The sequence below is a fragment of the Myotis brandtii genome, unplaced genomic scaffold, assembly GCF_000412655.1.
Source record: "Myotis brandtii unplaced genomic scaffold, ASM41265v1 scaffold1167, whole genome shotgun sequence".
Classification (NCBI taxonomy): Eukaryota; Metazoa; Chordata; class Mammalia; order Chiroptera; family Vespertilionidae; genus Myotis; species Myotis brandtii.
In genome coordinates, this window is record NW_005354039.1 from 1,783,414 (window position 1) to 1,799,147 (window position 15,734).

The following is a 15,734-nucleotide window of genomic DNA, read 5'->3' on the forward strand; positions in this document are numbered from 1 at the left end:
CCCAGCGAGGGGGGAAGGGGGGGCGACAGGAAGCGAGGGGGCTGCCTCCCTGGTTCCTTGCCCCTCTCTGCGGCCCTGGCCGGGGCTCTGGAAGACCCTGTCCTGGAGGGAGAGGGGAGCAGGGCGGAGGGCTGCGCGCGCTGGTCAGGATGGGGAGGGAAGCCTGCTACATATCTGCCAGCTGCCCTGGGGATCGGGAGCGCGGTGGCGGCCCTACCATTTTCCTCCCGGCGCTGGCAACCTAGGGGACAGTCAGGTTCAGGAGTTTGGGCTCCGTGCTGGATTTAGAGCGCTCCACCCACCCCTTTTTTCTTTTCTGCCGCATCTTAGGGTGGTTTCTTCGGCGCAGGCTGTGTTGGCCACCGGGTCGGGGATCGCCATCATCCGCTCCTGTAAGAACGTGGTCTCCGACAGGTAACAACATCCAATGCCAGGTGAAAGAAGTACAGATATCAGCGCCGAACTTTTTCGAAGTTTGCACATTTTAGTGGCACACAGACACTATTTCTTTATGAGTACACGCTGTTGGATAGCCGGTTAATGGGAAAACTTGGGTGCCATAATTAGTTCCCACCTCCTCTCCTTACCTCTTTATGCGGGCCACCTTAGGGGAAAGTAAACTGAAGAAATGCTAGAGAATGACAGAGTCTAAGCCTGATTTAAGGTAACATGTAAGAAGACGGTGTGGTCCATTGACCCAAGTTATTTATGAGATAGATACTTTTGGAAATGATTCAGAAGTGAGAGTGTGGCTTTTAGTCACCCCACTGGGGTCCTGCTCTGAAGCATTCATTGGCCAAGGTATGTGCATCGTGGTTACCAGAGCCTTACAAATGCTGCTCTTTCTTGTCTCTCCTATGGATTTGCTCAAGGTGGTGAGGAGTTTTCAGGTGCTTTCAGAAAACTGACTTGTCTGTGTTAGAGCTCAGTCCAGAGGCATCAGGAAATGTGCATCTAGTGGACTGAATCATAAAGACTAGTGTGGTCTACTTTGTGTAGTGTGTATGTAGACCTGGGCAATGGTGGTGTTTTGTTTTTGAAGCCTTTTTTTTTTTCACCTGTCTTCCTAGAACCACTCTTGCTTTCTCCCAGTTAAGTTGAAGAGCTACAGTCATTGTACAGGGAAAGTCTGACAGCAGTGTCCTCTTTTCACCTGTCGAGACTTCAGTAGGAGGAGAGCCTGAGTGGGGTATCTGTCTCACTGGCCTGCAGATGTAGTGCCTGGATCTTACTTGGGATTAATGCTGCCATCGTGATTTTTGTGCTTTTCTTGGTGATGAATTGTAGGTGCTGAGAGAAAACAGGTCAGGTGACTTTGATTGCATGTGCAAAGGACTGACAGCATTTGCTTGGCCGGGTTCGATTTTTATTTTAATCTAATCGAGCACTCTGTGATCACCTGGCAAGCTCCCTCACTGCCCCCACCCAGTTTGTCAGCTCAAACTTGAAACCAGCCTCTTTTGCAGAGATTAAGACAAATGTGGCTCAGCACTATCTTGAGCTGACAGGAGGGCAAGCAGCAGGCAACCAATACACATTTTAGAGAGATATTTGTGCATACTTAACTTTCAGTTCTGTAGCACCACTGTTATGATTCCCCCTTAGAAACGGTGTGTTTTAGTGGTAAGAATCCTGAGTTTGGTTTTCAGGTCCCTCCTTTTATGTATCTTTATGCCCCAGGGGTGAGGAATGTCCAGCTTATGGCCTGTGAAATAATTTAGTCTGCTCCTACCAAGGCATTAGGGGTGAGTTAATTAAATGTTTGGCCAAATATAGCAGGCTACTTTTTAAGTTGATAATTTTGTATGGCCTGTGAATGATGTTATAAATATCCAAATGGCCCTTGGCAGAAACAAGGTTCCCCACTCCTACCTTAGATTTTTTGCTCTTAAAATGGAGACAGATACATTTCTGTGCCCGTTACCTTCACATGGATGCACAAGGATGCTCTAACTGCACCTAGATCATTTAAAAAAAAAGGCCTTTTGGGGCTCATATCCTATATACCCCAATATTTTTTATTACATACCTTTTTACTTTATGCCTTGATGTAGACTGTCTATAAATAAGGGAGTATCTATAAATCTCCCCAATTTATATGCAGAATGTGGTATGGGGCCAAGTATTTCATTATTCTTAAAGAGGTCTACATTGCTAACAGGGCTGAGAGTCACAGCTCTAGGCAGTTTTCTCAATTTAAGCATCTATATTTGGACACGAGTAGGGTCCCTAGGCCTGGCTGGCAGTCAGGCCCAATCTGTGGGGTGACTGGCGGGGCCCCTGCTGGCACCCACCTTGGCTGGCCTGGGGCCTGAAGGTTGAGGGCAGCTCCTGCATTGAGCGTCTTCCCCCTGGTGGTCAGTGCGTGTCATAACCAGCGGTCGGTCTGCCGTTCAGTCGATTTGCATGTTAGGCCTTTATTATATAGGATATATAGGATAGTATTTTTTATGTTTAAAAGGATTTTCACATTTTTAGTTTTTTTTTAAATTTTTACAATAACCTTGTCAGGGAAGTAGGACAAGGATTGTTATTGTCATTTTTATAAAGAAAGCTAAGTCCCAGGCTAGAGGTAATTATTATTACAATCTAGATCTCTTACAAATAAGTCTTGAGAGAATTCTACCAAGCAGCCACAATTTCAGATCTTATTGAATTGATACTGTGTGCAAAATATTAAAACCCTAGGTCCACTCATGGGGAGAGGCCAGTTATATTTCAGATCAGCTTTTAATAGCTCTTTATAGTTATTTAACTTAGAATTGCTTTAAGGATGCAATGGAGACCATAGACAGGCAGCAGAATAAATAAATATTGCATCTTTTTGCCTAAATGGAATTCGGCTAATTCATTCACCTGCATATATGTTATATTTTCTATCCTTACTTGTTTGCCTGTTTCATTGTTTATTTCATTATTGAGTTATGCTGTGGTAAGTGTGGAATCATTAGGTAATGGTACATATACCATTAAGAGTCTTTGGGGTAGGGCCTTAACAAGCACTGCAGGTGATTCTGATGTTCAGGTAGTTTGAAAACCATAAAACTAAATTGTCTCTTCTTGGTATTTAGTGAATCTAATCCTTCCCAGCATAGGATATAATTTCAGTTTATATGTTTTTATCCACATCAGTTTTCTGTAGAATTATGACTTATCATTTGGGAACAAAATTGTAGAAATTATAGACTTCCCTTCTAATTTTCTCTAGGACAATGATAAACTATCATTTTGACACAGCAAATATTGATTCAACCCCTTTGGGGAAGTAAATGGGAACAGTGTCTTTTCTCCCAGTTTCTCTTTGGTTATCTGACTGCTGTAAGGTAGTCCTTGAGCTCCGGGCTCATAACCAGACATATTTTTCTTAATGAGTGGAACTGGGATTAGCCATAGAATTGTAAAGAATATGGCCAGGGTTGCTTGCCAGCAACTCCCTAGAGTGAGGTTACAAGCAGATGCAAGAGGAAACTCCCAACTGTTGAGCAACGAGTGGAGTTAAACTGGAAATATTGGATTGGGATTCGGGACACCTTCCAAACCAGTTTCTTGGTGGGGCTGTTGAATCATTGGTAGAGATATCTATATCAAAGTCAGCTTATATCACAAAATGCCAGAAAATCCATTACAAATGAGTAGCTAAACCAGGCAAATAGTGACAGCTAGTCACTTAAACACATGGTGCTTTCTGCTTTCGACACAAATTTTCTCTGTAATTTAGAAAAAGTTGTTCACCCTATCAACTTCATCATCCTATCCTATAAAATAAAAGCCTAATATGCAAATCGACCAAACGGCAGAACGACCAGTGGAATAACCGGTCACTATGACACACATTGACCACCAGGGGGCAGATGCTCAATGCAGGAGCTGCCCCCAGCCCGTAGGCCCCAGGCCAGCCAAGGCAGGTGCCAGCAGGGGGACCCCCCCCCATTGCCCCGCCGGTTGCCCTACAGATCAGCCCTGATTGCTGGCCAGGCCTAGGGACCCTACCCATGCATGAATTTTGTGCACTGGGCCTCTAGTATTCATTATAAAGTGTTTGGAGCAAAGACATATAAAGAAATGTGTTTGAGAAGAGGTTGGCTTTAAGCTGCCTTCATAATTGATATTCACAATTATTTCATGGACCACTTATATGCTTTCTTTCAGGCACTGGCTTGCCCAAGAATATGTCTGGTTTTTGATTCCATATATGGTCTACGACATCTACGCCATGTACCTTTGTGACTGGTACCGAATCAAAGAACAGAACCGCAGACACTCCCTCATCATTTTTCGAAACTTCCTAAGTAAAAACCGCCTCATGATCACGCACCATGTGGCCATTCTGTTGGTCCTTGTGCCAATTGCACAGGTATCAGCTGCCTTGGTCACTCATTTCTCCTGTTGATCTGGGTATCTGACCAATACTTAGGAGTCAGGATTGCTCCTCTTTTCCTTCACTTTCCTACTTCACCTGTTCTCGTATGCCAGCTGCTTCTGCAGTTAAATCCCCAGATTAATCATGTAGAAATGTGATCCTCCTTGCCAGCAATCCCCCAGCCCTTTATGATTCCTTAGTTTTTGCCAAAGATTCTGTCTTTAGTTTATACAATATAAAGACAATATAAAATACAACATAAGAATTTTTTAAAATGAGACCAGTTATTTGCTCAGTCAACTGGTTATTTGCTCTAACAGTGCCAGAGAGTACTGTGTGCATTATTATTATTTATGTTACAAAAGCAAGCTCTGAAAGCAAATAGCCGCATAATTTCTCCCTAGATCCATTTTTTCCCATCAAAACTTCACTGAACAAGGAAGAAATGGGAATGCAGAGAGGAAATTAGTATTTTTGAGTGCCCGCCAAGTGATAGGCACTTGATTTAAAAGCTCATAGCTTTCTGCTAATAATTAGAAATGATCAGGAATAATTAGAAATAACATTATAAATTGTTAGCCCTATACCGTGTGTGCGGCCCACCGGCCGCGAGTTTGACATGCTTGAATTGGGGCTCTAAGAGTTGATGTAGCTCACTCTGGTACTACTTGAGCTGCTATCTATGCTATACTACTTTCTTGAAAAGATATACAGGTGCCGTGTACTACATTCTTTAAGAAGTCTCCCCAACATCTAGCACAGGGTTCTGACACATACTTTGTTGAACTGACTTGGCTAAGTGCCCTTGGCATGACTAAGTTAGAAACCCAAAAGTAGGCTGCAGAGTTCCTTCCGGCTGACATGGAAATTCTGAGAAAGCTTGGTGTGTGATGCAATCAGCTATCAGAAGTTGCCTCTGGATCCTAGCAATTCGACCATCAAAGTTCCATTGCTACGGAAGCAGCAGAGTATTAAATGGGTCTACACTTGTCCATGTAGCATTTCCCTTTCCCTTCATGGTCTGTCATGGTCTTTTTCAGCAGCCCTAGAATTTCCTTCCAGTGGTTCCTTAACCTGCATATCATATTTCCCTGTTTCATCTTCTCACCTGCAGAGGTTTAGGGGAGAGCTGGGGGACTTCTTCGTTGGCTGCATCTTCACGGCAGAACTGAGCACTCCATTTGTGTCGCTGGGCAAAATTCTGATTCAGGCACGTATGAATGAAATGGCAGAAACAGTTCTCCTCTATCACTTCCTTGCACTCTCACACTCTCTCCCTCCCTACCTTCCTGCTGGTCGCCATTTTTCCCAGTCCCGAGGATATTTTTTCCATTGATTTTTCTAGAGAAAGTGGAAAGGAGGCAGAGCAGGTGGATGAGGGGGGGGGGGGGGGGGGGGGGGCAGGGGGGCGTACAGACTCTGTTTTTCCTTGGTAGATTGTGAGGTTTAGAGAAATCCCTTAATGCTAGGAATAGTGGAATAGGAGACCCTTGAACAGACTTAAAGGTCAATTGGTCTTCCAAGCCAGTGGGGACAAAATTGTAAGTTTGATTCAAATTTGATACAGTCCTTCATGTATTTTTTCCCAGGCCATAGATCTTCTCTCATCCTGTGTTCCTCTGTTTTTCCTTGGTAGATTGTGAGGTTTAGAGAAATCCCTTAATGCTAGGAATAGTGGAATAGGAGACCCTTGAACAGACTTAAAGGTCAATTGGTCTTCCAAGCCAGTGGGGACAAAATTGTAAGTTTGATTCAAATTTGATACAGTCCTTCATGTATTTTTTCCCAGGCCATAGATCTTCTCTCATCCTGTGTTCCTATCAGCTGGGGTGGCTTAGGTCGAATTCAGCATCACGGCTGAAACACCTACAAGGCTATATGCACATACAAATATGGCCATGCCCAATCAACTTTTCCAAGTGTTAGAAAGCTAGATGCCTGGACTTTACTACTGTGGGACTTGAGCTAGTCATTTCCTGAAGGCCCAACCTCTTCGTGACTCTGCATTCTCCTTCCCTCTTTTGCAGCTAAAGAAGCAGCACACCCTTCTGTACAAGGTGAACGGAATCCTCACGCTGACCACCTTCTTTTCCTGTCGGATCCTTCTTTTCCTCTTCATGTATTGGTCCTATGCCAAACAGAAGGACATAAGCCTGTTCCAAGTGCCATTCAGGATCCCTGTCTTCTGCAATGTGGCCAATGCCTTCCTCATCGCTCCCCAGCTCTACTGGTTCTCTCTGCTGTGCAAGAAGGCAGTCGGGCTCTTTGACACTCCCCCAGCCGAAAAGGATGGATAAGTGCTCCCAGGAGTCAGGCAGTGAGGGTGCCTCTTCATACTAGCTGCCTCTTTCACTCAGTATTCCACGGACCAAATTGTGCCCTGGATGGCCTCAGCCTTTTGGGTATTGATAAGTAGATGGGTATTGAGTTTTTCTAAAGAATATTCGTATTACCTCCCTCAGCTAACCTGCCCCTTTTGCAAAAGCACTTTTTGTAATAACAACTATTGGATCCTGTCAGACCTCCATTGGCAGCAAGGTGGTTTTGCCCAATGATCCTTCCTTGGGCCTTATCTCAAGGGCTCTGGGAGGTAGAAGCATGGGGTGTGGAGACAGGTGGACCAGGATAAGTCCCTGGGCACCTAACTGGCCCTAATATTGGTGGCTACCCACCTTTCCAAACACTCAGGGCAATATCCACATATACTGGGCCAGCAGAAACAGTGATGACTTGGTTCTTGAAATAATTTCTTATGTTGGCCTGGGGAAACCATTGTGGGTAGGTAGCTTTTCATTGTTTACTAGATAATCCACTGCCTCATCCATGTGCCAACATTGAATTCTTGTCATCTGACTTCCAATCAGAAGTCTCATTAGTGAGGGTCGGCGTGGCAGGAGGCAGGGATGGGAACCTGAAGCGCTTGAGGAGGTAAAAGAGGTCTGCATCTTTGCAGGCTGACTGTAAGATCAGTGTCAAAGTTGTGAGTTTGTTGTCAACAGTCACAAATACTGTTCCCTCTTTGGCATGTCCTTCCAAGCCCAGCTTTCCCCATATCCACACACACAAAGGATGCTCTTGTTAAAAACTATAGTGGTAGAGTGAAAAGATGGCTACCAAGCTATTTATTAGTAACCCCACTCTTTGACACTGTCTTTTTCACATGAAGTGGAAATGGAGTTCCATATTCCAAACCATGAGAAGTCGCATCTAGACTGCCTCCTAACAGAGCTTGTGGCCAAAAGCCTGTTCCCATTGAGTGCACCACCATTTAGCCACAGAAGGCTGGAGAGCAAGAGTGCAAGACAGCCCTGGCCAAAATATGTCCTGTGAACTGACTCCTTCACTACCATTTGCAAATGGGATTCTCTGGTGCCAACACTAATCATTCCTTATCAACTAGGATGGGTCTTAGAAACTGCTACCATGAATTTTTTTTCAGGTGGTAGTGAGAAGCTAGGTTTTAAAAAGTGCCTTTTGATTCATTGTTGTCCATTAACTTTTAAAGTACTGAATATGTAACAGTGACTCAAATGTTGACTATTTCAGTCTTTGATGGGTGCCATTTTAAAAATGCAAAATGATATATTTTTTTTTTACTGGTTTGTTCACTGTCAGTGTATCTTGCATAAATCACCCCTGTGGTGATTAAATTGCACTAATATTTCCCAACTTACTCTCATTTGTGAAATATATCAATACCGACTTCCTGTAAGACCCATCCATGACCTGACTTGGCTGGCTGCTGTGTGGTATTGTTTCTGGTCTGTGTTCATATCCATGTAACTCGCAAAGCTGGGGGAGTTGAGGGGAGGGGAATGTGTTAGTGCTTTCAGCCTCCAGGAAGGCCTACCTCAAACCTTACTCTAACACTGTTTCTGTGATTCATGGTTCCTGTATACTAAGCATGTCAAACTCTCAGCCTGCGGGCCACATGCCTAGTTTATTTGGCCTGTGTTAGCCTTTGAGTTTGACATGTTTGCTGTACACTGTAGGGTCCCAGAGTTCAAGCCTAGTGGTCATGTAATTTTAGGCCCTTTTTTCTCTTTCTAGGTGAATTTCAATTAGGAGTTGGGAGGGTAGAAACCCAATTGTAGGCCACAGAGCTAGCCCACTTCAGGTGGGGGAGGGAACCTGAATAAGGCCCCATTATGAATGAGGGCCTGGGTGTGAAGGAGGTATTGGGATATCTCCCACCTGGGTGTGTGTGTTCTTTTGCACTGAAACCCTCTTTGGGTCATTTTGTGGTCTTTTGGAAAAGGTAGCAATTAAGAAAATAACTCTATTCTTCTACCAGTTTTGAATGAGGGCCTGGGTGTGAAGGAGGTATTGGGATATCCCCTTTTCCCTTTCTTGCCTCCCAAATTAAATGTCTCAGCAACCAGCACTCATAGTTCTGTAAAATGCCCTGCACACCTTAAATTTGTATTTTTATGCTTCTGTAGACACCATTCCCTGCTCCCCCTCATTTTTCAAAACTGTGACAATATACTCCAAGCAGAAGGTAATTACACTCGTCCTTTAAACACATCTCTGCTGTTTACCAGACCTAGTTTTAGTACAGCCCTTCTGGATACACTGAATTGATGGCGTTAAGACTGTAGAGCAGAAGTCCTCAATTCAGAAGCCAACCATTTTCTTTAGGTCCTTAATCTACCCCCAGCACTAAATTTTCTTGGTCCAACCTTCTTTTACAGTGCTGCTGGCCTTTGGGCACACAAATCACCTGGCCAACTGGTAGAAGAACAGAGTTATTTTCTTAATTGCTACCTTTTCCAAAAGACCACAAAATGACCCAAAGAGGGTTTCAGTGCAAAAGAACACACACACCTTATAATTTTTCCACTTGGGTATTTCACCTTTGAACTTACTAAAGTTTAGGATGGAGAAGTCCAATTATGAACTTTCCTCGCAGCCTGATCTTTAAGACTCTAGCTGAACCCATATTTAAGCCTAAACTATTGATGAGAAAGACTCAAAAGAGATAAGACAGACCTCAAAATGAGATTATAATTTGTGTTACAAATACCCAAGAAACTATTTTCTTTACATTGTTATTGCCATATACTTTTTAGCTTGTTTACAACTTCACATAACTGAAGAGTTTTTTTGTTTCTCGGCTCTAGCCCCTATAGACCCCACCCTCATCAGCTGTTGTCTGATCCACAAAGGTCAGAAATTGCTGATCTTCTGCAGCAGGGTCTGGCGCCGCTCCTCGGGGCTAATGTTCTTGGCAATGGACTTTAAAAAGTGCTGCTCATTTACCTTCTGGAGTAAGGCGCTGATAGAAGGGTTGGTCTTGCTCAGGGTTTCATAGCAGGTGAGGATTTCCAAGGCCAAAACGTAGAGTGGTTCACACACCTCTTGGTGGAGCATGGCCATGATGTGCAAAACATGACAGAATACCTGAGTATAAAAAAATAGGGCTTCCTGGGTCAGGTCCTGTTCTTCTCCTTGGGCCCAAGGGCCAACTGACCGTATCAACCTAACTGAGTCCAGGAGGCTGGTCAGACTGCTACAGAGAAGTTTGACCACATGGCTCCAGCCTTCCATAGGAAGCCAGTTGCGACAACTCTGGCTGCAAAGAAACTGGAAAGCTCTCAGGAGGAGAACGGAGAGTTGGAGCTCCTGGGCCAAGGGCTTCAGGTTGAGCAGAGGAACAAACTGAATATATTCCAGGCTATAAGGGACATGTAGGAGTTGTTTCTCCAACAGTCTCCTGGTCAACTGGAAAAGGTACTGCCACTCCTGGGTACTGCACCAAGGCATGACTTGCACCAGGGCTACCAGAAAGCCCTTGCTGAACAATCTGACCTCCTCAGGGTTATCCACACCCACCACTAAGAGGGAGAGCATCCGCTCGGAGATGCTCCTGGAGAGGCAGCAGCACTCCATCCAGGCAAGGAGCCCTGTGCCGGGCCCATACCCAGGGTGGGCCTGGGAGGTCCACTCATCCTCAGAAAGCTTACAGATCTCAAAAAGTGTGGCTGGCACCTCACACTTGAAGTGGCCCTCAAAGAAGTTCTTCAGTCTCAGGTTCACAGTCCAGTCTAGCTGCTCCAACTTCCGGTGGAGCCAGGACAGGGACTTGATCCAGGTGTCTGGGGAGAAGGTCTCGGCATTTGCTAATACGATCTCACAGAGGAGCTCCAGGATATGGACCACCATATCCTTCCCATCCAAAGAGAGGCAGCGCTTCTCCTTAGGGAGCTGCCAGTATTTACTGAAGCAGTCCAGGAGCTGGCACAAGCTGAAGATGAGGGGAAACGGAGAGCAGGTTTGGAGCCAGTATTCCTCTAAGCAGGCATTTACTTCGAGGGTCTGAATAAAGATCTTCAGACTGAGGTCCACCTCTTCAACATCTAGCATCAAGAAAGGCAGGACGAATTCCCTGAGAACCTCATCTGGCTCAAGAAGGGCCGCAACTGGAATCCCCTGGGGCTTCACGGGACTCATCAGGCATCTCAGGAGCTCCAAAAACTGCTTTTCTTCCTTGGGTGTAGAGAACTTTGTCCAGACGGTTTCTCTGAGGCATGACACGACGAACGTGGTGGACGGGTTTGGACCCTGCTCTTCCGTGAACCTGAGGGCGGGGAAGGCGGTGAGAATCTGAGCCAGGAACTTGTGGGTACCGAGATTGACCACAGCCATGCTGCACATTTTCTTCACAGTGATCTCTGGGTGCAGTATCACCAGGCGGGCCACAGAAGCTACAGCCTTAGCCAATCCCTGTTCGGAAGCACTCTGTGCAAGCTGGTTAAAAGTTGTGTTGAGGTCTTCCTGAAACCCCTCCAAGTAAGCCAACAACTTCTGAGAGAGGCCCTTTCGCCCCCAGGCAACCAGGACACCTGAGAGGACTTTATTTTTATCTGGCAGTGAGAGGCCTGCGTAACATTCCAGGATCAAGTCAATCACTTGTTTGATCTGAGATTCAGGGATGGCTCTGTCTGTCGTGCTGACTTCCACCACAGTTTCCAGCAGCTTTAATACCAAATCTGGCTCTCGGAAGAGAGACTGGTTATTAACCAGGCAGGCAAGCCACTCATCTGAGAAGGCCCACTTCTTCTCAGAAGCAAATATGTAGCACATTTCCATATGCCGATCCATCTTTTGCTCAATAATGGCCATGGCAATCGAGGCAGTAATGTCTTTCTCCAAGCCCTTGTTGAGTACCTTGTTCGTTTTCCTCAGGAAATCCCCGACGCACTCTGCCAGTTCAGAAACCACCTGCCTCTCCTCCTTGGATAAGCTGGTGGTACCCAGGTAAAGCTTCAAGTTCTGGCTGAAAGAAGTCAGACTGTCACACAGCCGGTAACTGTCATAATTTGTCCCATGGGTGCTATTGAGCATGGCCTGCAGCTCCTCCCCCCACTCCCGCAGAAGACTGCGCATGAAGTCAAATCCGGCAAAAATCGTTTCATTCGGGAGTCTGGCCAGCGAGCTCAGGTTGACATCCCGTTCTGCCTCCTTTACCTTCTCTGCCAGTGCCTGCTGGTGATATGGGTTCTGGGTGTCCGAATTCCACACGGAGATCACCGTGGCCAGTTTGTCTAGATACACATGTGCAGACACTTCCTGAGGGTCATCCTCCATCAGTGCAAACACGGTCAGCATATCAGCCAAATTGGCTAATGCGCAGCACTTCATCCCAGGGCCCAAGATTCTATTTTGGATTTGCTTCAGCCCAGTGAGCAGCATGGCCAACAAAGGCATGGTAGGACACACATCAGGGTCTGACTTGAACCTCTTTGGAGGATGGGAGAACTCATCTGAAGAGGATAAGTACTTATTAGCCATTGTCCTAAACTGAGAGAGCAGGGGGTCCTGCTGATTGTCCTTGTGCTTCATCATTTCCCACCAGACATCGAGGAAGAAGGCCACATCCTTTGAAGAAGTATCAATAGCCATGTGCTCCAAAAAGCGCTCTAGTTCTGCACGGCAGATGGTGGTAGGGAGGGCCATCAGGAGCTGGATAAAGAGTCCAGAAGCTTCCAGGGACTTGAGCAGCTCAAAAAGAACCGTGTGATTGATGGTAGGGATCATGTTGCCTACTGAGAAGAACACATCTTCCTGCCACCGAGTTTCAGTGTCGGAAGGGGTAATGGGGTAGGGCTGAAGAACCTTGGCCCAGATGATGACCAGAGCTTTCCTCTTCCAGGCAAAGGACTGGGAGCATGCTGTGGCGGAGATTTCCCTCAAGGCCTCCACAATGGGCCGCCCAACATGCTCCCAGTCAGACTTTGTCAATTCTGCCAGTGCTTTGGGGTGAAACAGCTGCTCGGCCAGCAAAAAACCCCCATGCAAAATAGTCATTTCTTCACAGATATTCAAGGGTCCTGCACGGAGAGAAGCCGAATAAGACAGAGTGTGGTGACAAATTTCAAAATAGTAAGCAGAGGTTAGAAGGAAAGATAGCAGTTGGTAGGCTGGCTGTTGGGATCAGGGTAAGAGATAAAAGTTCTAAATAGGATCAGTGGGAGAGGGGGAAGAAAGCAGTGATTCTAGGAGCCACTGCAGAGTTGGAGTAAAAAGGACTTACCTGAGGAATAGAAAAGGACTCCCAAACTCTAGCTTGGAACTGGGAAGACAACAGGCACCATTGGAGATAGGGAACACAGAAGACTCAGAACAGGTTTGGAGGGAACCTGTTAAGTTTTGGTTATTTGGAGTTTGAGGTATAAATTAAGGTAGAAATGCCCTCCAGCAATGGAAATGCAAGGCTGAAGCTCAGGAGGAAAGTCAGAGGGGATCAATGGAACCAATGAAGTGAGATCTCGCAGGAAAAGCATTTGAAAAGGAAAAGCTGGGCTACAGAGGCTAGACTAGTGATGGCGAACCTATGACACGCGTGTCAGAGGTGACACATGAACTCATTTTTTTGGTTGATTTTTCTTTGTTAAATGGCATTTAAATATATAAAATAAATATCAAAAATATAAGTCTTTGTTTTACTATGGTTGCAAATATCAAAAAATTTCTATATGTGACACGGCACCAGAGTTAAATTAGGGTTTTTCAAAATGCTGACACGCCGAGCTCAAAAGGTTCGCTATCACTGGGCTAGATAGATGGGCCAGCAGAGGATTTAGGGAAGATGGGTTTAGAGAGAAAGCACAATGACAGTTTCAAACTACAGGGACCACAAAATATATATTGCAGGACATGAAACAGCTTATAAATTATGATACAAATTAAAAGGCACATGGCCTAGGGCTGTGGGCATAGAAGCAAGCAGACAAACCCTACCTTCCCCCTTTTCTCTCATAGCCTTGCCCTGCAAACAGATTTCCACTGTTCTGCCTTTCAGGGAAACAATTCATCCCATGGCTTCTTCCAACAAGAACAGCTACTCATGGCCCTGGTTCTCTGGTAGAAACCAAGGGGTAGATAGAAAAAATAATGCATTACATTAAGTTCTCCCTTCAGTGACCCACAGACTTATCAGTGAACTGACACATATTTATCAAGGAAGGCATCTTGGTCTGTTTAATCAGACATTGAGTTTAGCTCAGCCATTTAAAAGCAGTCATCTTGGACAGATGACTTCTCTGAGCATCCCTTCTGTATATGTGGGGATAATACAAACTTCATATAATGATCATGAAGATCCAATGATATATACTAGTCAAGCTCTTGGCACTGGGTTGGTGCTTACTGTTAGCTCCTGATCCCACCTCCCAGAGATAGTGAGAGTTAAACAAGATATAGCTACAAAAAGAATCAGGATTCAAAGAGCCTGATGAAGTGCTCAATAAATGTTGTTTTTCCCCAAACCTTTCTACTGTTGACAAGAACAGAATCTTGTCACTATTCTTGGCTTCCCTGAACTCAGAAACATGAAAAGACAGATCTTTCTCAGGTGTCTCCTTTGGCCCAGAAACTAAGTCAGATCCCAAATACTGCTGCTCACTAATCAATATTCCTGTCTCTCCCCTTTCCCAGGACCCAGAGATGCCACCCCTTTCTCAGTCCTTCATATCCCCAAGAACCCATCTCCCCAGACTCCTGATTCCAGCAGATTAAAGAGTATCCTGCTCCTTGGACCATTTATGGGAGCAGCAAAAAGGCCAAGAGCTCAATCAGCACTCCTATGCAGATCCTGGGGAAGGCAATCCACCTGGCTCCAGTGGCCGAGGCCGACTCCCACGGAGGGTTAGGTTGCTCAGGGAGCTCTGGACCTTCTTTCTAGCTCAGGCCACTGTCCAAGGCACCAACATATGTTCCCTATGATTCTGTAAAATGAATGTTATTGCGCTATCAGTTCAGCTGAGATGTCTGGTCTCTAACAGCTATTTTCCAGAGAGACTCAAGTATAAGTCCCAGGAGCAGTTAAAAGCTGGGCAATTCCCCAGTGTTTTGTCACTACTGGATAACGGTGCTTCTGAGTGCCCGCTCCTCTATATTTACTGAGTGCTGCTTGTGCCAGGTGGCACTCACGAAAGGTCTCTGTAAGTCTTCATGTCAACCTTTTGAGGACCATATTACTCCTGTTTTAGAGACGGGAACATGGAGACTCAGAAGCCATTTGCTCCGGAGAGCACAACTACAAAGCTGTTGGGCAGAATCACCACAGCTGTAAGGCTCCGGGGGCGCTGGGGGAGGCACCCAAGGGGAGCCAGAACGCTAGGCCTCCCCACCACCGCCTGCCATGCACAACTTGAGCGCTTTTTGGAGCACATGGCTATTGATACAAAGTGAAGAGCTGGCTGGGGCCAAGGAGCAGAACTTTTCTCCACAGGCCCAGTATTGCTGGCACACCTTGGGGTGCCTCCCCCAGCTCCCCCAGAGCCATCTCCTAGTCCTATCCCCTTAGGAGCATGTCCAGAAGGGTAAAAAGCTGGGCCAGGAGCCGCTGATTTATACCAGCTCCCCCCTCCCTTCTTCCAAACTTTGCCTCAGGATTCTGAATCAAGGCGCACGTGCACGCTGCAGCCACACCCTCCCCACAATCGCTAGTCCGATGAACGCCAGCTCCGTGCAAGGCGCTGCACCGGGCGCTGTATACACGTGATCTCCAGGAAAACTCCCCCAAACTCTGCAGTGGATACATTATCATCTCCGTTTTACTAGATCTACGAGGACCTCCTGAGCCTGTCACTGGCTAAAGAACTCATCAGACATTCAACCGAGACCGTCGGGCACCCGGGATCCCCCCGAGCGTCCTCCCAGCCCGGCAACTTCCAAATCACCTGCACGCACCCTCTTTACTTTCGGGAAATCTTCCCCTCACAGCCGTTTGGCGCTTCACGTGGAAAGGGCCCCAAGGGCCCAAAAGCGGCGCGGCCGGGGCTGGAGCCGGGTCTCCCAACCCCCGGTCTCCAAGGAACCCCCTGCTCTCCAACCCCTCCCCCCACAACCCTGGGGCTCCCTCAGCCCG

At 46.2% G+C, this 15,734-nt stretch overlaps 2 protein-coding genes across 2 annotated transcripts in view; one reads left to right on the forward strand and one right to left on the reverse strand.

Moving 5' to 3' along the window:
* Positions 1-8,860, forward strand: part of FAM57A (family with sequence similarity 57, member A) — a 12,881-nt gene extending 4,021 nt beyond the window's left edge. Inside the window, 5 exon segments of the mRNA XM_014529614.1 lie at positions 331-414; positions 4,150-4,354; positions 5,475-5,570; positions 6,388-8,535; positions 8,684-8,860. Coding sequence (XP_014385100.1) covers positions 331-414; positions 4,150-4,354; positions 5,475-5,570; positions 6,388-6,657 — 655 coding nt within the window. The 3' untranslated portion in view covers positions 6,658-8,535; positions 8,684-8,860.
* Positions 8,861-9,342: 482 nt separating this feature from the next.
* On the reverse strand, positions 9,343-15,643 carry GEMIN4 (gem (nuclear organelle) associated protein 4). Its single transcript, XM_005858330.2, has 2 exons — positions 13,604-15,643; positions 9,343-12,693 (listed from the first exon to the last, which is right to left on the reverse strand). Exons 1-2 carry the CDS (start codon positions 13,620-13,622, stop codon positions 9,530-9,532), a joined length of 3,183 nt encoding a protein of 1,060 aa, XP_005858392.1. The 5' UTR covers positions 13,623-15,643; the 3' UTR covers positions 9,343-9,529.
* Between the last annotated feature and the right edge of the window lie 91 nt (positions 15,644-15,734).